This window comes from Chelonoidis abingdonii, chromosome 1 (assembly GCF_003597395.2).
Source record: "Chelonoidis abingdonii isolate Lonesome George chromosome 1, CheloAbing_2.0, whole genome shotgun sequence".
NCBI classification, from domain to species: Eukaryota; Metazoa; Chordata; order Testudines; family Testudinidae; genus Chelonoidis; species Chelonoidis abingdonii.
Window position 1 is genome coordinate 53082035 of NC_133769.1, and position 20694 is coordinate 53102728.

At 44.4% G+C, this 20694-nt stretch overlaps 1 protein-coding gene and 1 pseudogene across 6 annotated transcripts in view; both read right to left on the reverse strand.

The window, feature by feature from the left end:
- LOC116819258 (uncharacterized) overlaps positions 1 to 20694 on the reverse strand; it is a 104958-nt gene that overhangs the window by 1728 nt on the left and 82536 nt on the right. For 4 of the 6 annotated variants that reach the window (XM_075065623.1, XM_075065639.1, XM_075065634.1 and 1 more), the window contains 2 exons: positions 15303 to 15369; positions 13713 to 13785 (listed from right to left, as the gene is read on the reverse strand). In XM_075065623.1, the coding sequence (XP_074921724.1) occupies positions 15312 to 15369 (58 nt within the window). In that variant the 3' untranslated portion in view covers positions 13713 to 13785; positions 15303 to 15311. Of the gene's footprint in view, positions 1 to 13466; positions 13786 to 15302; positions 15370 to 20694 lie in introns of those variants that run through there. The other 2 variants (XM_075065629.1, XM_075065612.1) reach the window with 2 other exon arrangements.
- On the reverse strand, positions 1510 to 2813 carry LOC142046499 (uncharacterized; annotated as a pseudogene).

Below are 20694 nucleotides of genomic sequence, written 5' to 3' on the forward strand. Positions count from 1 at the left end.
ATCCTACAGTCTATGCAGAACCAGAACCTGCAAAAGTGAAACCAGGCGAGGAGGCGACAGCAGCGTGGTGATGAGACTGATGAGGACATAGACATGGACAAAGACATCTCACAAAGAACGGGTCCTGGCAATGTGCATATCATGGTGTTAATGGGGCAGGCTCAGTCTGTGGAATGCCACTTCTGGGCTGGAACAAGCACAGACTGGTGGGGCCGCATAGTGTTGCAGGTCTGGGACGATTCCCAGTGGCTGTGAAACTTTTGCATGTGTAAAAGCACCTTCATGGAACTTGTGACTTGCTTCCCTCTGCCCTGAAGCGCCAGAATACCACTATAAGAACAGCCCTCACAATTGAGAAGCGAGTGGCAATAGCCCTCTGGAAGCTTGCAATACCAGACAGCTACCAGTCAGTCGGGCATACAATTGGAGTGGGCAAATCTACTGTGGGGGCTGCTGTGATCTAAGTAGCCAATGCAATCAAAGAGCTGCTGATATCAAGGGTAGTGACTCTGGGAAATGTGCAGGCCATAGTGGATGGCTTTGCTGCAATGGCTTCCCTAACTGTGGTGGGGTGATAGACGGAATCCATATCCCTATCTTGGCACCAGGAGCACCAAGACAGCAAGTACATAAACCGAAAGGGGTACTTTTCAATGGTGCTGCAAACAATGGTGGATCACAAGGGACGTTTCACCAACATCAACCTGGGATGGCCAGGAAAGGTATATGACGCCGTATCTTCAGGAATTCTGGTCTGTTTCAAAAGCTGCAGGAAGGGACGTTCTTCTCAGACCAGAAATTACCATTGGGGATGTTGAAATGCCTATAGTTATCCTTGGGGACCCAGCCTACCCCTTAATGCCATGGCTAATGAAGCCATACACAGGCAGCCTGGACAGTAGTCAGGAGCTGTTCAACTATAGGATAAGCAAGTGCAGAATGGTTAGAAGTGTATTTGGATGTTTAAAAGCTCGCTGGCGCAGTTTACTGACTCAGATAGACCTCAGTGAAACAATATTCCCATTGTTATTACTGCTTCCTGTGCGCTCCACAATATCTGTGAGAGTAAGGGGGAGATGTTTATGGCTGCATGAGAGGTTGAGGCAAATTGTCTGGCTGCTCATTATGTGCAGCCAGACACCAGGGCAGTTAGAAGAGTACAGGAGGGCGCCGCGTGCATCAGAGAAGCTTTGAAAACCAGTTTCATGACTGGCCAGGCTACAGTGTGAAAGTTCTGTTTGTTTCTCCTTGATGAACCCCCCACACACACTCCTGGTTCACTCTACTTTCCTGTAAGCTAACCACCCTACCCCCTCCCACCTTCGATCACCGCTTGCAAGAGCAATAAAGTCACTGTTGTTTCACATTCATGCATTATTTATTAATTCATCACACAAATAGAGGGATAACTGCCAAGGTAGCCCAAGAGGGGTGGGGAGGAGGGAAGCAGTGGGTGGGGTGGAGGAGAAGGGAAGGACAAGGCCATACTGCACTTTAAAACTTTAAAACTTATTGATACCAGGCTTCTGTTGCTTGGGCAATCCTCTGGAGTGGAGTGGCTGGGTGCCAGAGGCTCCCCCCCCACCGCGTTCTGTGGCATCTGGGTGAGGAGGCTATGGAACTTGGGGAGGAGGGTGGTTGGTTACACAGGGGCTGTAGTGGTGGTCTGTGCTTCTGCTGCCTTTCCTGCAGCTCAACCATACACTGGAGCATATGAGTTTGATGCTCCAGCAGCCTGAGCATTGACTCTGCCTTCTGTCAGCAAGCTGACACCACCTATCATCTTCAGCCCGCCACTTACTCTCTTCAGCCCGCCACCTCTCCTTATGTTCATATTGTGCTTTCCTGCACTCTGACATTATCTACCTCCATGCATTTTGCTGTGCTCTGTCAGTGTGGGAGGACAGCATGAGCTCAGAGAACATTTCATCCTGAGTGTGTTTTTTTTCACCTTCAATCTTCGCTAGCCTCTGGGAAGGAGAAACATATGCGGCTGGTGGGGAAAAAGGGGAGAGAGTGGTAGTTAAAAAGACACATTTTAGGAGAACAATGGGTACACTCTTTCACGGTAAACCTTTGCTGGTTAACATTACACAGCACATGTGTCTTTGTTAAAAGGTCGCATTTGATGGCTTTCACCCCTCCCCCTCCCGCATGGCTAACAGCAGAGAACACATTCTGTTCAAGCACAGGCAAACAGCCAGAAGGAAATGGGCACCTCTGAATGTCCGCTTAATAAAACCACCCTAATTTCAACTCAGGTGACTATGAATGATATCACTCTTTCTGAGGATAACACAGAGAGAGAATAAAGAACGGATGTTGTTTGAATGGCCGCCAAACACCAGGGACATCCATATGCTGCAATGCTTTGTTTCATGCAATGATTCCCACTATGCGTGCTCCTGCCTGGGCGTGGTAAACGTGTCCTACCCCTGATGGACTGATGGAATAAGGCTGCCTCCCCAGAATCTTATTGCAAAGGCTTTGGGAAACATCCAGGAGACTTTATGAGATGTCCCTGCAGGATTTCGCTCCCCCCAGGCACGTTTAACAGACTTTTCCAGTAGCTGTACTGGCCGTGAATGCCAGGGCAAATTAATCATTAAACACGCTTGCTTTTAAACCATGCTGTAATATTTACAAAGGTACACTCACCAGAGGTCCCGTTCTCCAGCTTTCAGGGCCAGGAGCCCCGCCTTGGGTGGGTTTGGGGGTTACTGGCTCCAGGTCCAGGGTGAGAAACAGATCCTGGCTGTTGGGGAACTGGTTTCTCCGCTTCCTTGCTGTGAGTTATCTTCAATTCTCCTCATATCATCATCTCCTTGTCCCAAAACCCGCTTTCATGTTTGCTCCATTGATGGAGTCAAAGCTGCAGGGATTGGGGGTACTGGTGGCTGCACCCCTTAGCATAAGCATGCAGCTCACATCATAGGAAGCGGCCATGTTTGGGGCTGTGACCCGGAGTGGCCATTTGCCTCTCTGGTTTTTTGGTAGGCTTGCCTAGCTATGTCCAGTTTTATCCAGGTCTTCTGGCTGGCTCAATTCCTTATTCAGGCAGCTGCCTTCCACTGTGATTTGTGACCCTTTGATTTCCTTCAGAAGTTGAATTTTCAGCTCCTTGTATCCTTGCTGCAGCTCATCTCTGTTAGCAAGCTGCAAGTTGGCTAAAGCTTGACTGGTCTCTACTATTTCATGGAAAAATGTCTGGTCTATATCAGTCAGATTGCTGGTCACCTCTTGCCATTTCAGCCTGGGAGTTTTGCAGCTGAGCTTCCCAACTTGTCTGGATTCTTTGAAATTATTGTTCCAAGGACTTTTCCTGTCTACCTGGCCAGTGCATCTGAGTTGAGAGCGCTGTCCAGAGTGGTCACAAAGGAGAACTCTTGGATAGCTCCCAGAGGCCAATACCGTTGAATTGCATCCACACTACCCCAAATTCGACCCAGCAAGGCCAATTTCAGCGCTAATCCCCTAGTCAGAGCTGGAGTAAAGAAATCAATTTTAAGAGCCTGTTAAGTCGAAAAAAAGGGCTTCATCATGTGGACAGGTGCAGGGTTAAATCGAGGTAACGCTGTTAAATTTGACCTAAAATCATAGTGTAGACCAGGCCTTAGCTTACCAGCCCCAAGCCTCTTTAGCCAACAGAACCAAAAGCTCTCTCTCTCTCACCTCTCCCAGGCAGGATCACACTGTGCTCACAGGCTACAGACTGGCTTTCTTGCTTTTTGCCTCTGTCTCTCTCTCTCTCTGTGTTCTTGTCTGTCCCCAATTTCTGTGTGTGCACTCTCACCCTCCCCACACAAACACCTGGCTACAATACCACATGGTGCTAGTTTTGGAGCAGACTCTATTAGGCCTTGTTTTAAGTGTAGCCCCTTGTGTGTGTGTGTTATAACTATCTCAACTGAAAAACAAGTTAAGGTTGCCAACCCTCCCTGGCCTGGAGTCTCCAGGAATTAAAGATTAAGCTTTAATTAAAGATAATGTCATGTGATAAAATCTCCAGGAATACATCCAACCAAAACTGGCAACCCTATCAGCTTGACTGAGATTGTTAACTCAGCCTGTAATGAGGTTTAGTCTAGCTCCCAACAACTCCCCCCGCCCCCTCCCCGATTTTAGTTTTGCCCACCATCTTTATGAGGCCTAAAATAGTGACATCCCCCCACCCCCCAAACCATCCCAAACAGGGAGAAAAGAAATAACTGAAAAAATTACAAATGACACAAGCTTAACTATTTACATATATACAGAGTCTTTCTGTCAGGATAGTTTCACATCACCAGCATAAAATAATTTTATTCCCACCCAAATCTCTTCTCTCTCTCTGATGGACTTTTTTGAACTACCAAGGAAGGGCCCCTTTCAATCAACTCCTAAGAATGTCTGTTGCTTCTGTGGAATTTGCTGGCTAATGCAGAAACTGCCTATTCTGTTTGAGTAGAACACTCATTATGGTCATAACTTTTCCAGCCTCATCTTCCACAGCTACATTCTCAGATTCAGGGGACAGCCAAGATGGAAGTCTGTCCCCCTGATAGTGTCTCAAATGGTTCTTATGGATAACTTTGGGTTTAGTCCTCAAACCCAAGGGTATCCTGTAAACCATTTCATGGATTTGGGTCAGTACAGTCCAGGCTCCTGCCTTTATCCATTTTAGGGCACCTACCCTTCTTTCTTCTAGGATTGTGGCACCAGACCAGGCCTCCTCTTTTAAAAATTCCCCCATATGATCTTACATCATAAAGCCTTTTCATTTTGTCAGAGACTATCCTTGAATTTTCCCTGGCAAAGGTGTGAACATTTTCAATTTTGGATCGCAAGGCTTATACATAATCCAAATGGTCCAAGTCCCTCTGTTCCTCTTCAGGAACTCCACACCAGTGATTTGCTGGGGTCCTTAGCTCATGCCCAAACACATGGAGTGCTGGGATATGCTTTGTACTCTATTAGCCATCAAAAGGGGTTGTGCTGGTGCCACAAAACTAGCCAGCTGAACCCCCAAAGTCCTATTGAACCTTCCTACCAGCCCATCAGATCATGGATGTGCACAGGTGTGCAGTAATTTCTCTCAAGAAAATTTAGACTTTTGCTATAATAAGCAGTTACCCTCTCAAGTCCCCTGCATTATTGTGTCACTACTGCCCCCCAAACCATAAGCACTAGCACCTGTGTCCAATATGAAAGGGGGTTTGAAACATGGTGAAGCCAAGACAAGTGCAGTCACAAGAGCCTTTTTCAACTCTGAAAAGGCTACATCATGCCCTGCTGTCCACTGAAATGGTTTCCCTTTCTCACCCAACCTATGCAGTGGTTTGGCAATACTGGCAAATCCACAAATGAACCGTCTGTAATAGTAGCAGAGAACTATAAAACTGTGCACACTTGTGACTGTCTGGGGCATTGGCCAGCTCTGTACAGCCTCAATTTCCTTTTTGTCAGAGGAAATTCCCTCCTCACTAATTGTATGCCCAAGTAGATGAACTCTTTTTGAAAGAGTTGCAAAGTGACCACCTTCAGCTTATCACAGACCATTTGTAAATGTTTTAGTTCCTGCTGAACTATTTTAGCATGCATCAGAATATCATCTAGGTCAGTGTTTCTCAAACTGGGGTCGCCACTTGTCTAGGGAAAGCCCCTGGCAGACCAGGCCGGTTTGTATACCAGCCCTGTCCACAGGTCTGTCCGGTCGTGGCTCCCACTTGCCACAGTTCGCCGCTGCAGGCCAATGGGGGCTGCTGGAAGTGGCAGCCAGTAAGTCCCTCGGTGTGTGCTGCTTCCAGCAGCTCCCATTGGCCTGCAGCAGTGAACCGCAGCCAGTGGGAGCTGCAATCAGCTGGACCTGCGGACGGATAGGTAAACAAACTGTCCCGGCCAACCAGGGGCTTTCCCTCCACAAGTGGCAACCCCAGTTTGAGAAACACTGATCTAGGTGTATAGACAGGCTGAGAGGGATGTGCCATACAATACATTCTTTTAGCCTCTCAAATGTGGCTACTGTATTACACAAGCCCAACGCCATTGCTTTAAATTGCCACAAGTCTTTTCCTGCTGGGAAAGCAGGTTTTTCCCTGTCTTTTGGATCCACTTCCACTTGCCAATACCCACTTTTAAAATCCAGTGTGGGAAGCTAGACTGGTTCTGCTACAACTGTCTCATCCCTTTTTGCTACTGGTAACTGGTAAGGTGGCAGTTTAACGGGTTGGTTTCCCCCAGTATCACTCTTGTGCTGGATCAATGTAGTACAACCTATATTTCTGTTGGATCTGAAAAACATCTCCTGATTCCTAACCAGAAAGTCTCTTATGCTGTTAGAACAAGCCCAACAGAAACTCTGAGAGCTCACCTTCCATCTCGTAGTTTTCTTCTATACCAGTGGTTCCCAAACTGAGGTTTGTGAACCCCTGGGGGTTCACAAAATGTTACAGGGGGTTCTCAGGAAAGAATTCCCTAATGGCGGACAGAGCTGTCCCTAGGAACCCCGGGTAGCTCGGGGCCAGCAGCACGGAGCTAAGCAGATCAAAGCATGCATATCTATCACACTGAGGAGATTTAAACTTCAAGACCCCTTATAAGAAATGGAAAGGGAAGTGGATATTTTTTTGCTGTTTTTAAAGTTAAATAGGCAGCTAGTATTGTTTTTTAAATTATTATGAAGAACAAGTTTAAGCTTTGTTGTAATGTGCATTGTGTGCCTGGACTGCTCAAGACCTGAATGTTTGTGTAGGAGGAACTCTTTGAGTTGGCTTTTTAAATACCTTTATGCTGTTTCACATCTGATACTCCTTGATGAAACATAGGAGCTTTGTCTTGTAATAGGTTTATTCAAAGTGATACAAGCTATGAAAGTGAGATCTTGGAACAGTGTTGCCGTTTTCATAATGTAATAAAGATATTTATTATTAATTATTTATCATGACAGTAGTGTGTAATAAGCATGTCATAAAAACAAATTTTATATTTCCAAGATCATTGCTTTTTATAATTTATACTCCAGTGAAGGAGAAAATCCCTGGAAATATTCATTCTTAGGAGGGGGGTCGCAGGACATGTCATTTTAGTGAAAGGGGTTCACAGGTTGTTAAAGTTTGGGAACCACTGTTCTATACTACCATTTACCAGATCCACCGCTTACATTCTGCTACTGCAGTTCCCTTTTTTACTATTTGCTGTCTGTCAGAAACATTCAGCAAATGAATCAGTTCTTGTGTCAGATCCACAAGAGCTTTAGCAGCTAAGATTTCCCCAAAACCCTGGATCTCAAAACAGATTTCAACTAATCCCCATCTTTCCTTTGCTAGAAAGCTACCACAGCATGTAGCTGGTTTCTGCTCCCAGGAGCAGGATAATTAGTTCACTGCAAACCAATTACCTACAAAGCATTTGTCTCACTTGTGCCATAACTTTACAGAAAATGTCCACAGACTAAATTTATAAGACATCTTTCCTTTTTGGCACTAATTAAACAGTTAACTCCAAGCCAATTATAATCCCATTTAGCCTTCTAGCTCAAATTTCAGAGGTCCAATCTTCAAAACCACTTTTCCAGTTTTTGGAGGGATGCACTGGCCCCAGTCACTATCTCTATTTGAGACCAATTAGGTAGTTCAATTTTTGGTCTCCTATTCCCTAGCCTTTTTAGTGTGTCTGGTGTAATAACTCACATTTGAGCCTGTGTCAACTGTCCTTATATACATCACTGATCCTATTATACACTCAGTAGCCAACCCCCAATTACTATTGTTTAACTGCCCAGATCTATATAAAAACTGGCGGGTTGACTTGTGCTTGCATCAAACTTTGCCCCTTCAGCATGATGTTCTACCATTTCCTGAACTGGGCAAAACACTTGCACTAGACACCTGTGACAGTCTGTCATGGCTTGCTTTAAATTTATAACCATCTTTCTTTCTGAGGCCAGTTTTGTCACATTACCAGAATTTAACTGAATTGTGTCCTTTAATTTTTTATTATTGCCAATTTTCCTCGTTTTACAAACCAAAATTAAACATTTGTTCTAATCATTTAATAAGGTCATGACCCAGATTAGAATTCCCTCTTTCATCATACATATCAGACAAACAGCTGTACTTACAGGGCTCATAGTGATCAGCTTCCATCTTCCTCAATACCAGCGGCTTCCTTTCCTAGTGTACTGCTGCAAGGAAAGGGTGAAGTTTTGTGGCAAATTCTACAGGCTCTTCAAGTGTCTCTGGCCTCCTTTCCCTGATCTAGATTTGCAAGTCCAAGTCCAGCTGAGCATCTATGAATTGGTCCATTGCTTCAGTGGTATCCTGATATGCCAGGAACACAAATCTCTGAAAGTCCTCTGTTAGTTCAGGAGAGGTTTCTTCTAGCCCCACAGCCTGAGTCCGAATCAGCTGACGTGGGCTAGCTGTGGCCGTGCCATGGTTCTTTTATTGCAGTGCAGACATAGGCTGGGTCTACACTGGTGCGGGGGAGGTTGACCTAAGATATGGAACTTCAGCTACACGAATAGCATAGCTCAAGTTGGCATATTTTAGGTTGATTTACCTGGCTGCGAGGACGGCGGCGAGTCAACCGCTGCTGCTCCCCATCGACTCCGCTTCTGCCTCTCGCCGCAGTGGAGTTCCGGAGTCGACGGCAGAGCAATCGGGGATTGATTTTATCGCGTCTACACTAGACACGATAAATCAATCTCCAATAGATCGATCACTAGCCACTGATCCCGTGAATAGTGTAGACGTACCCATATTCCCAGCCATTCATTTGGTCTATAATGTTGAACTGAGCCAAAGAAGCCTCTCAGGCTGCTTTTCCCTCAATGTTTTTGCATCACTGGAGCTGGAATAGTCTGATGTATCTCCTCTGGGCCTCTGTGGGTTTCAAAAAGTGTAGAAAACTGTTGTAAATGTCCAGTTTTATCCAGGTCTTCTGGCTGGCTCAATTCCTTATTCAGGCAGCTGCCTTCCACTGTGATTTGTGACCCTTTGATTTCCTTCAGAAGTTGAATTTTCAGCTCCTTGTATCCTTGCTGCAGCTCATCTCTGTTAGCAAGCTGCAAGTTGGCTAAAGCTTGACTGGTCTCTACTATTTCATGGAAAAATGTCTGGTCTATATCAGTCAGATTGCTGGTCACCTCTTGCCATTTCAGCCTGGGAGTTTTGCAGCTGAGCTTCCCAACTTGTCTGGATTCTTTGAAATTATTGTTCCAACAGAGATTTGATCTCCACCTTGAGATCAAGATTAAGCCCTTTCTGGGAATCCTCCACGTTCTGCTTTAGTTCCTTTTGGAAAACCTCCAGGTCTTGGTGTAAATTCTTTTGTCCATCCTTGATTTCTGCAAGCATCACCATTATTTTCTTCATCTTGGTTAAACAGGAAGACCAGCTCACAATTTCTATTCTTAAAAACTGGATCACACCCCTAACTTCAGTGTTTTCCCTTTTTGACTAGTCAAATTTTGGATCCTGGAGATGTTCCACTTAGAAGTAGAAACTGATGGAATCTGATATTTTCTTTAGTGCAGTCTTAGTTATTTACAAGGAATGTACAAAGTTCTGCTCCTCTGAATGCAGGAGGAACCAAAAACAAATGGAGCAGTTTCTTAGGTCACAGCCAAGCCTCTTTAGCCAACAGACCCAAAAGCTCTTTCTTTAGCTTTTTTTCAGGTTCACACTGTGCACACAGCCAATTGCTAGACCTCTGTCTCTCTCTCTCTCTGTTCTTGTCTGTCCCCTGTTTGCGTGTTCTCTCATCCACACACCCAAACCCCTGGTCACAGTTTTTTTTACAGAGATTTGAACTTTGGTGTAAGAACATCCTTTGAAGAGCCAGTCATCGAGGAAGAGGAAGACAATCACTCCTCATTGATGAAGTTGTGTAGCAACCACTGCCATGATGACTTTTGTAAACTCTCTGAGCAGGGCTGGCTCCAGTGTTTTTGCCGCCCCAAGTGGCGAAAAAAAAAAAAGATGCGCTAGCGGCACTTCGGTGGCAGCTCTACCGCCGCTGCTTTGTTCTTTGGTGGCAATTCACCAAGAAGGAGAGAGGGACTTACTGTGGAAGAGCTGGACGTGCCACCCCTCTCCGTTGGCTGCCCCAAGCACCTGCTTGCTGCGCTGGTGCCTGGAGCCAGACATGACTCTAAGGTAGAGGAAAGTCTAAAGAGGAGCACTTGATATTGAAACGTCCAGTAGCCTACGCTGGGTCTCTTGAACTTCTTCTAATGGCATTTGGAGAGTGACAGCCACCCTCTTCATCGAATCCTGAAAATGTTTGAAGTGTTTTGGAGCAACTTTAGAGCTCCTTTTGGCAGAAGACTTTGCACTGTCACAGGGGCACTGTGTTCACTCAAAGACCACTATACAAGTGGAGAGGGTATTGTCTCTGAATTAGGATCTTATGTGGCATGGATGGAGCAGTCCATCATGTGGAGACAAAGTTTTATTTTCCTATACTTCATGGAATGACTCTGGAATCCAAAGCAGATTTTACACTTCAATGACACGTGAGTATCCTCTACACAGTGGATACAGTGCAAGTAGCTAGCACTAACTGAGAAGCACTCTGAGGAAGTGAGGCATTGTTTGAATCCTGGGGTCAGGGCTGGTTGTAGGGGTGGGCAGTCTGTGCATGCCATGCTGAGGGGCATGTCTGGAGCAGGGGTGTCCTGTCCTTCCTCCCCCTGATGCTCTTCAGCTGTCTGCAACTGTTTCTGCTCCTGTCCATGAGCGACAGAAACTCCCTAAAAGTGGGACGGCTACTGGCGCCAAAACAGTGGCTCCTGTGCCACCCCTTCCCCTGATGCCCAGCCCTTGCCACCCCTTCCCCCCAAGCTCTTGCCCTCACACTGCCGCTTCACCCCAAGGCCCTGCCCCTGCTCGCTCCTCTCTGTCCCGTCCCACATTATGCACCCTTACAGCCAGTAAAAAGGGGGAGGGCATAGCCTTCCCACTTTTAAAACTGATTGGGCCATGGTCGCCTGGTTCCCCTTGTTCTGGTGCCCCTGATCCTGTTCCCTCACCTCCACTTGGACCTTCCCCTGGCCAACCTGCTCCCAGGAGCCTCCTGTCTGCTGTGCCGGGGGGCGTGGGTTGATGTCAGGGTGTCACCATCCCACTGCCCATGTACCCAGTTTCCACTGAGCTGGGGTGAGGGAACAGGAGTTTGTGCTGCTTCCTCTGGGTCATGAATGGGAGCTGCTGGCCTCTGCTGCTGGGCTGAACAAGCCTTCAGACTAATGAGTGCTTAAAGTGACTGCACGGTCTTTCACACTCTCCCAACACACACTCTGTCTCTCTCTGACACACACACACACACCACACAAACTCTGTCTCTCCCACACGCCCACTCTCCCAACACACACACATTCTATCTTTGTCACACTGACTCTCTCTCTCACACTCCTCCAATGCACACTCTGTCTCTCTCTCACACACACTCCCCCAACACACACTTGTATTATTGTTGTTGTTTTTGTTACTTTGTATTTCCTGTCAAAGTGCACAAGGCACATATATTCTCTGAAATTTTATTCTTTCAAAGTTCATTAAAGATTACAGTGCTCTTATTTTAGTTTTTTGACTGGTCTGTGCATTTCAAAAGATTATTTTTCTTTTATGCTTAAATTTAATTCTTTGAGTAGTGAGTTCTAAAATGCCTAACCTGTCCTGGCTGGAGTAATTATCATTATTACTTTTATTATCACATTGTGCTTTGTCATTCATTATTTATTCATTATAATCCTCCTAGAATGTAAATTTAGCTTGTACTCCCCTTAGCAGCGCCAGTTTAAAAAAAATTGGCTAGACACATAACTTTAGACTTTGTGCAGCTGAAGGTAGCTTATTTTCAAATTGTATTTTTAGTTATATCTGTAAAATAACTTTAAAATTTGTATGAAAATAAAAGCAGTTCCAAGTATAATATTAATAGCAATGATGGAGTCAAATGTTAGTGAGTCACATATATGATTGTGATTGGTAAACATAAATGCCAAAATAATTACAAAAATAAATTCTCTTCTTAATAAAAGAGAAAAAAACCTGAATCACCTATGTTAAAAATAAGTAAATATGTTTTTAGTGGCGTGAAAAACAATTGACTACAATAGGGTAGATAATGGCAATAACAGAGTGTGTCTGTTAGAGAAAGTAAGCAGATTTTAAGATTTTATTTATTTTAATTTATCTCTATTGAAGATAGTGTACAAAGTATCAAACTTGTATTTCTGGTATCTGTGTTAAAGCTTCATTACTGACACCTCAAGGCTTGGAATTGGGAATATTTTGCTGCATTATCTCCTGATTCTTCTAAATTTATATATAAACTTAAAATGTGGCCTTAATTGAAGTTTGTATATATTTTTTCTTCCTTTATATAGGAATTAGATTGTGTCCCTGTCAGCTAATTCATAAGTTATTATCCACAAAAAAACCTAGAGTTTTCAGGTGCCTAAGTAGCTCCTGGAATCACAGTTAAAGTTGCTCCCCATCCCTTAAAATCCAAAATGGTGCCCTTGGTGAGCCAGGAGTGACTAGCGAGGGCTGGGGGAGGGCCATGGACTCTGGCAAGATGCAACCCCTGTATGACAGCACAAAACCCGCCTTAAGCCACATGCCAAGCACCAGGCACTGCAAGCCAAAGCAGCAGCACAGAAGTAAGGGTGCCCATACACCATATACCATGCTATCCTCACTTCTGCACTGCTGCTGTCAGTGCTGTTGCCTTCAGAGCTGGGTGCCAGCCCAGCAACCACTGCTCTCCAGCTGCCCAGACAATGCTTAATTTGTGCTGAGGCTGAGCTTTGGCACCTCTTTCAATGCAAATTAAGCACAGTGGGGATGCAGCAGGGCCTAGAGGTGGAGGAGAGGTGGTTAGGAGCCCAAACAGCCTATGGGGACTAGGAGTGATGGGAGGGAACCAAAATACAGGTTCACCCAAGGTGCCATTTTCCCTAAGGCCAGTCCTACCTGAGGCTTTAGGCATGCCCCAAGGAAAAAAGAAAGCCCCTTCAGAAAAGGAGCGTTCTTTTCTCAGTGGAGGGAAGGCTAAAAGCTTCAGTTTATCAAACCCCCCCACACACATACAAACCACCCCATTCAACTATAAAAGCGAAACTAGTAAACTACAAGGAACAAGCAAGGTAAGTAGCTGTGCAAGCTCAACTGTCTCAGGCCGAGGTAGTTGACAAGGAACTGTGGGTGGTCTGTCTGTCATGGCCCTTTATACCATTGGTGTGGGGTACAAGAGTAGCTAGGGTGTATGCGGAGACCAAATGTGCATGGCTGCTGAAAATCTCCAATCGAAAGCGCATGAGGGCATCCACACTTCAAGGGGATCACTCATAGGGACATTACTCGAAGAAGGACGTTTTAACTCAACCCATAACAAGGTTTAACCCAGCTCACAACAGTGTTATATCCTGGAAATGAAAGGTTTCGTTCTGAAAAGCAAGTCTGAAAAATGGCATTGTGATATTTCATATTTATTGATTCTTGTTGACTTCCAGATAAAATCTGCTCACATTACAAGTAAAATGATGGGGGGATTTCTAACCTGCAGCGCTGTGGACTTAACCTGAAAGGCAAGCTGGGTTCTTTTCTTGTCCTGTATCATCAACGGTATAGATTTTTCAAGCCCAATAATGTCCTTGGCTACAGTGCCATTGTCTTTATTGGATTTCCATGGTCCTGTAATTGGAACTGAGTAAACTTTTCTGTAATTGGAACTGAATAAATCTCTCTTGATTCACAAGAAGGACTAGAATGCAGCTCACGTTCTTGGCCGTGTTTATCCCTGCAGAGATAATAAGATTAATAAAATCTTGTTTTTGTCACCGAAGAAAACAAATTTGGTTTTGAATACCCATAGCAAAGATTCAAAGTAAGACACTGCCTTTTTTACACAGTCACTTTTCAGAATAGAACCATAGTTTAAAGCCTAAAAAAAGGCTGGGGGTGGCATCTTGTGTGGTGCTCATCCACTAAATGCATGGAAAGAAAAACGTATGCTTGGACATGGATGCTATATTAGAAAGAAAGAAATTTTAATTCTACCTAGTTCAGGACCTCAATGTAAACTATGAGAATAAGGATATTCTAGCCCACATAATTAGCAGAACAGCCTTCCATATGTCACACTATTGAGCTACTGGTGACTCATAACAGCTATGGTGTATAACAATTACTGCCTCATTTTAGAATATTTTGACAGTTGTACTTTACAGTATGTTGAACATTATGCCTAATTTTTTAAAAGAAAAGAGTCTGAGAGGCCCACCACCCCTTCTAATTCATACTGGTGCTACTACCTCACCAGACAAAACTTCACTCAGGTGCTCCAGGAAGCTACTGTTTGAGGTGGCAGAAGTACTGGTGTCAGAGAGGAATGTGCTACATAACTTTTTATGGGCACTCACAAGAAAACTGGAGGGAAAGATTCTCTGTCCCAACAGGTAGAAAAGTAGGACAAAGGAGCTGCATCATATAGGTGTGAGTGAGGCCCGTTCAGAGACTTTTTTATTTTAAAGACATTGTCCTTCCAGCCTAGGCTTTGGAGGTAAGGAGCATGGTTCCTACAGTTTTTCTGCTGAATGGAGTGAACTATTTTGAGTAAGAGGTAGGACAGGAGAGACTGAGTTGTATTAACAAGAACTGCTTTTAGCTACTTTTTGAATTAAAAAAAATGTAAACAGAAATAAATTTAATTGGGATGAGCTGCCCAGCAGAGTCACTGAGTTACTCCTAGCGCTGGAGTAACACAGTAGACTGGTCTCATACAGAATATACTGTAATGAGCCAGGAAGACTTTTCATATGTTTCAGCTAGTTATGGAACAATGGTGAATTGGTTTCCTTATCCCCTTTCACAATTACATAGTACAGGGTGAAGGACCTGGCTAAAACAGAAAGTGCCAGATCTCCAGCAGCTGCATTCAGTGCACCAGGACAAGCCGGGGCATAGGAAGACTAAGGTCTTGGGAGGTAGAGAGGGCTGAGGATCTGGGTGACAATATTTTTACAAAAAGCCAGTGATTTCGCTACAAATGGACTGGCCAAATAGCCAAATGTTTGACAGTTTCATTCTGGATGCTTTCCTCTGTGAAATATAGGCACAAGGGGCCTCCAATACTCACAAAATATATTAAATAGTGAAATAAAAATGACAGAATCTCATCAAGTTAGCACTCGAACTAATTGGGTGAAAGGGTGAAAGGGTAAAATTAATTTTTATACCTGTGTCCCACAGGAAATATCACACGATCTTATTTATTCGGAAAAGCAAAGTGTGGACATTGTTTGAAACTACACTTACAGAGAAACCTTATTTATTGGATTTGATCTTGCTGGCTTTGGATTTCTTTTGCTCTGGCATCTTCTTACTAGAGAAATGGAACAGAAAGTGCCATTTGTCATTTTCATGTGTCAATTTTTAACTCAACAGTCACAGCATTTATCTTTATACTGCATTGCTTTACACTCTGATATCAAAATTACAAGGAAATGTTAGTCTCATACTTAGAATGTCAAGTGTTGAACTTTATTTCTTAGTTTCACTGTTACAGTGAAAGATAAAAGAGAAGTGTAAGTAACTGCCAGCAAGTTTAGGCACCACATGTAATTTTTCCTATGCCTAATGGACTCCAAAGTCTTGCCTCTCATAGAATGGGATGCTTTTGTTTTTTTGTTATAAGAATAAAAAAAAAATCTTGGTAGAAAAGTAATATGGTTCTGTGTGTGTGTAAATGTAGTGACTGCACAAGCCAAGAGAGTTCTCTCTGCTCTATCTGAGCATCTAAGAGGCACCCAACAAAAAGTGCCATCAAAGAAGACAAGCAATTACTGCCCCCAGAAACCTGAAGTGATCTCCTGAAGGTGCACAAGCAACCTGCAATTTGGATTCAGGTGGAGCTGGAGAAGTGGAGCCTCAACTAAGAGATAAAACTGAAGAAAAATGAAATTGGTGGGGGTGGCTGCTGGATGGCATTTATGGGGTAGGGGAGACAAACACACATTACAGCCCCACACCCCTCTAACTAACCATGAAGCCCCTCCATTTCCAGAAGTGTAGCTACTTCCCACTCAATCCCCTAATTAATCTTTTAAAAACTTGGTTCCAGCCTCAGTTCTTTCCTGTCTCTCAGGAGAATCATAGATTATCAGGGACCTAAGAAGGTCATTTAGTCCAACTCCCTGCTCAAAGCAGGACCAATCCCCAGACAGATTTTTACCCCAGTTCCCTAAATGGCCCCCTCAAGGACTGAGCTCACAACCCTGGGTTTAGCAGCCTAATGCTCAAACCACTGAGCTATCCCTCCCCCCATAGTAAATAAAACCTGTTGAAGCCATTCTCTTATCCTGCTCTGTTTTACCCCATTTCCCCTCCAGAAGTAATTCCAGCTAATTTTCAAAGCCCTCACTTTCCCAATTTCCTCCAACTTATTAGATTTGCTCCCCAACATACCACACAGCCTAACAAATTCTTCCCAGTTACCTCCTACAGCAAGCCACAGCTGGAGAGATAGCAGAGGATTGCAAAAAGGGCAAATATAGTACCCATCTATAAAAAGGGGAATTATAAACCAGTCAGCTTAACTTCAGTACCCCGAAAGATAATGGAGCAAATAATCAATCTAATATCCTTCTGAGACAGGGTAATAAGCCTTGTGGATGGAGGAGAAGCAGTAGATGTGGTATATCTTGACTTTAGTAAAGCTGTTGATACTGTCTCATGTGACTTGCTCATAAACAAACTAGAGAAATGTAGGCTAGACAATCCTGCTATAAGGTGGGTGCATAACTGGCTGGAAAACTGTACTTAGAGAATGGCTGTCAATGGTTCACAATTGAGCTGGAAGGGCATATTGAGTTGGGGCCCACAGGTATCCTGGGTCTGGTTCTATTCAACATCTTCATAAATAAGGCTAAGATTATGTCACAGAGGTCATGGAAGACACAGATTTCCAGAGATCTCCATGACATTTTCCGCTTCAGTCCCAGGTTGGCGTGGCTGGAGCTGTCAGCCAGCAGAGGCCCTGGACCTCTGAGCCACCGCGGGCAGCAGAGGGCTCCCGCAGCTTTCAGCTTCCATGGGTGGTGGGGGGACCCCAGAGGGAGTGGTCAGACACAGTGGTGGCAGGTGCTGGACCCAGAGGTGAAAGTAAGCCGGTATGGCTCGGTACGGAGTACCAGTAAAAAAAGGTGCAGTAGTGTACCAGCAAATAAGTGGAGCATTCAGTACTGGCTTACTTTGACCTTTTTTGGCTGCATAACAAAAAGTTCAAACTCAAAGCTAATAAAACCTTGAAAAGGGAAAACTCACTGTCACTTTTGTTTGTTGTTTCTCTCCCTCTCCTCCTCCAACCAGGCTGCCTGAAGCGGCTAGGATCTGCATTCCCCTGACCCTCCCACTCAGCAGGGGCTGCAGGAGCTCCCCTCTAGCTTGTAGCAGGGAGCAGGGGGACTGGCTGAGGGAGAAGCCTCCCCAGGTAGCCTGCTGCCTGCATAGGAACAGTTTAAACTTAGCTGTCTGCGTCTGAACCACGGGATTCGGGGCTATTTCTGGCATCATTGTTAATTTCACTCATGGTTGTTGGGGGGCAGGGTCATAAAAGGAGTTTGTGAACCCCACAGCTGGGGCAGTTTCCCCTTTCTGCCCCCATGGATTGAGGCAATCTTCAATAATAAATACAAAAAAAAAATACAATAAAAATCAGGAACCATTTCCAAGTTCATTCATTCCATTCCCTCCCCAGCAGAGGATCATGGTTGTGATGTCCAAACTGCTTCAGATCCTCTTTGAAATGTTACTGTTAAAAAAAAAAAAAACATGGAGAACATGGTGGCAAGATGTGTTCTGCTGATCGGGGTTTATTTTGGGCAAAGCAATTTTGATAAAACAACTAAAGATTGACAGGGAAAGCAAATAGCCTGATAGACAAAACACAAAGGGATTGAAGGGAAACTGGATATTCAGTTGTCAAAGTTAGACTCAGGACTCACAGTTTGTCAGACCACTCTGTTTATTAGCACAGCGCTCTGCTAATACACTCAGATAATGTGAGCACCATACAAGACACAAACTATCTATTTATACAGATAAAAGGGGGGAGCATTTAGCAAATAACAAAGGAAGCAGAATCTGATAAGTTTACCTGGGCTAGCCATGCATTATCTTATTTCCTTACTTAACTATTACTGATCTTCTATTAATGTTTCGCCATTAGCACCCTTGTTTATGCCTAATGTTTCTTTCCTGGCACCTGTATTTCAACATTTCTTATTTCTGCTTAAAGGTACATACAACATTTTTTAATCCATTCTTATTTTTACAATATAATTAATTCTACTTCACAATAGATGTGTTCTGCTGATCGGGGTTTATTTTGGGCAAAAGCAATTTTGAAAACAATAAAGATTGACAGGGAAAGCAAATAGCCTGATAGACAAAACCAAAAGGGATTGAAGGGGAAACTGGATATTCCAGGAAATTATTGTGCCTCCTTTGAAAGAAATAGTAGTTTTCATTCACCCTCTTTATATATTGAATTAAACACCTGCAATGTCCTTAGAACTGGGGCCGGCTCCAGGGGTTTTGCCGCCCCAAGCAGCCAAAAAAAAAAAAAAGCCACGATTGCGATCTGCGACAATTCAGCAGAAGGCCCTTAGCTCCGGGCAGGAGGGAGGGCCCCTCCGCTGAATTGCTGCCGAATATCTGCTTCATAAGCTGGTGCCTGGAGCCAGCCCTGCTTAGGACATAGGGGCTCAGCTCTCTTTTTGTTTTGTCAGTGTCGGTGTCCTTCAGAGTGCAGAGCAGAAATTGACAAAACTTTCTCTAAGTATCTTATATATTTCTCCCCAACAACCATGAGTGAAATTAACAAGGATGCCAGAAATAGCCCCGAATCCCTCCACCCAGTGAACAGCTAAGTTTAAACTGTTCTTATGCAGGCAGCAGGCTACCTGGGGAATCTTCTCCCTCAGCCAGTCTCCCTGCTCCCTGCTACAAGCTAGAGGGGAGCCCCTGCACCTCTGCTGAGTGTGCGGGTTGGGGGAAGCACTGAGCCTAGCCCTATCGGCAGCCTGGCTGGAGGAGGAGGGAGGAGAGAAACAGATGTGACAGTGAGTTTTCCCCTTCCACAGACTTTTATTAGCTCTGGATTTAAGCTCTGTGGCCAAATGGCTACTGTATTCTGCCCTACCTTGGTCTCACCATCCTCCCTCCCCAACAACTCTGAGTGAAATTAACAAGGATGCCAGAAATAGCCTGGAATCCCTCCACCCAGTGAACAGCTAAGTTTAAACTGTTCTTATGCAGGCAGCAGGCGACCTCAGGAGGCTTCTACCTCAGACAGTCCCCCTGCTCCCTGCTACAAGCTAGAGGGAAGCCCCTGCAGAGTGCAGGAGTCGGGGAACGTGGAGCCTAGCCCTGTCCGTAGCTTGGCTGGAGGAGGACGAGGAGGGAGGACAAGGAGAAAAATGTAACAGTGAGTTTTCAGTTTTTCAGGCTTATTCCAACAGTAAAGTTTTATTACGGACAGGACTGGTAGTAGTAACAGTAGCTTTATTTTCTAGAACTAAGTCATGCAGTGGGAGGGATCCATGAAGTATGTAGGAGAGGTGGGTTGCTTGTGTTTGGACTGTATGGGTAAGAAACGTAACTTACTTCCACTCCTGTCCCCGCCCCTTCCATCTGAGGCCCCGCCCCTTCCGGGGGGCGGGGGGGAGAGTAGGACTCGTACCAGTAAAAGCTGTATTTTACTTTCACACCTGGCTGGACCCCCACTTTACCTCCCGCAGCAGGGCGTGGGCTCTTATTTCCCCTGCCCCACCCTATCCACCCATGTTGTCACCATTATTTTTAGTAAAAGTCAGGGACAGGTCATGGGCTTCTGTGAATTTTTGTTTAGTGCCGGTGACTTCCCCCAGACTTTTACTAAAAATTACCATGACAAAATTTTAACCTTATTCATAAATGATTTAGCTAGTGGCATAGAGAGTACACTTATAAAATTTGTGAACTATACCAAACTGGGAGGAATTACAAGGGCTTTGGAGGACAGGATTAGAATTAAAAATGATCTTGACAAACTAGAGAAATGGTCTGAATTAAATAGCATGAAATTCATTAACAACAAATGCAAAGTGCTACATTTAGAAAGGAATAACTGATTGCAGAAATACAAAATGGGAAATTACTAGGAAGGAGTACTGCAGAAAAGGATCTGGGGATTATAGTGTATCACAGCGGTTTTCAAGACCCCTGGCAGACTACTGGGAGACCGCAGACTACATCTAAGATATTCAAAGAGATCTGCACCTCCATTTGAAAATTTTTAGGGGGTCTTCAAATGAAAAAAGGTTGAAAACCACTGGCATATCACAAACTAAATATGACTCAAAAACATAATACTATTGGAAAAAAACATGAACCTTATTCTGGGGTATTTTAGCAGGAGTGTTGTAAGCAAGACAAGGCCTCAAACTTGAGTACTGGGCTCCACACTTCCAGAAAGATGTGGAAAATTGGAGAATGTTCAGAAGAGAGCAAAGATCCATGAGGAATGATGGACAAAAATTGTTTGTTTAGTCTGGAGAAGAGAAGACTGAGGGTAGACATGATTTAACAGTCCTCAAGTACATAAAAGGTTGTTATAAAGAAGAGGATGATAAATTGTTTTCCTTAACCACTGAGGACAGGACAAGAA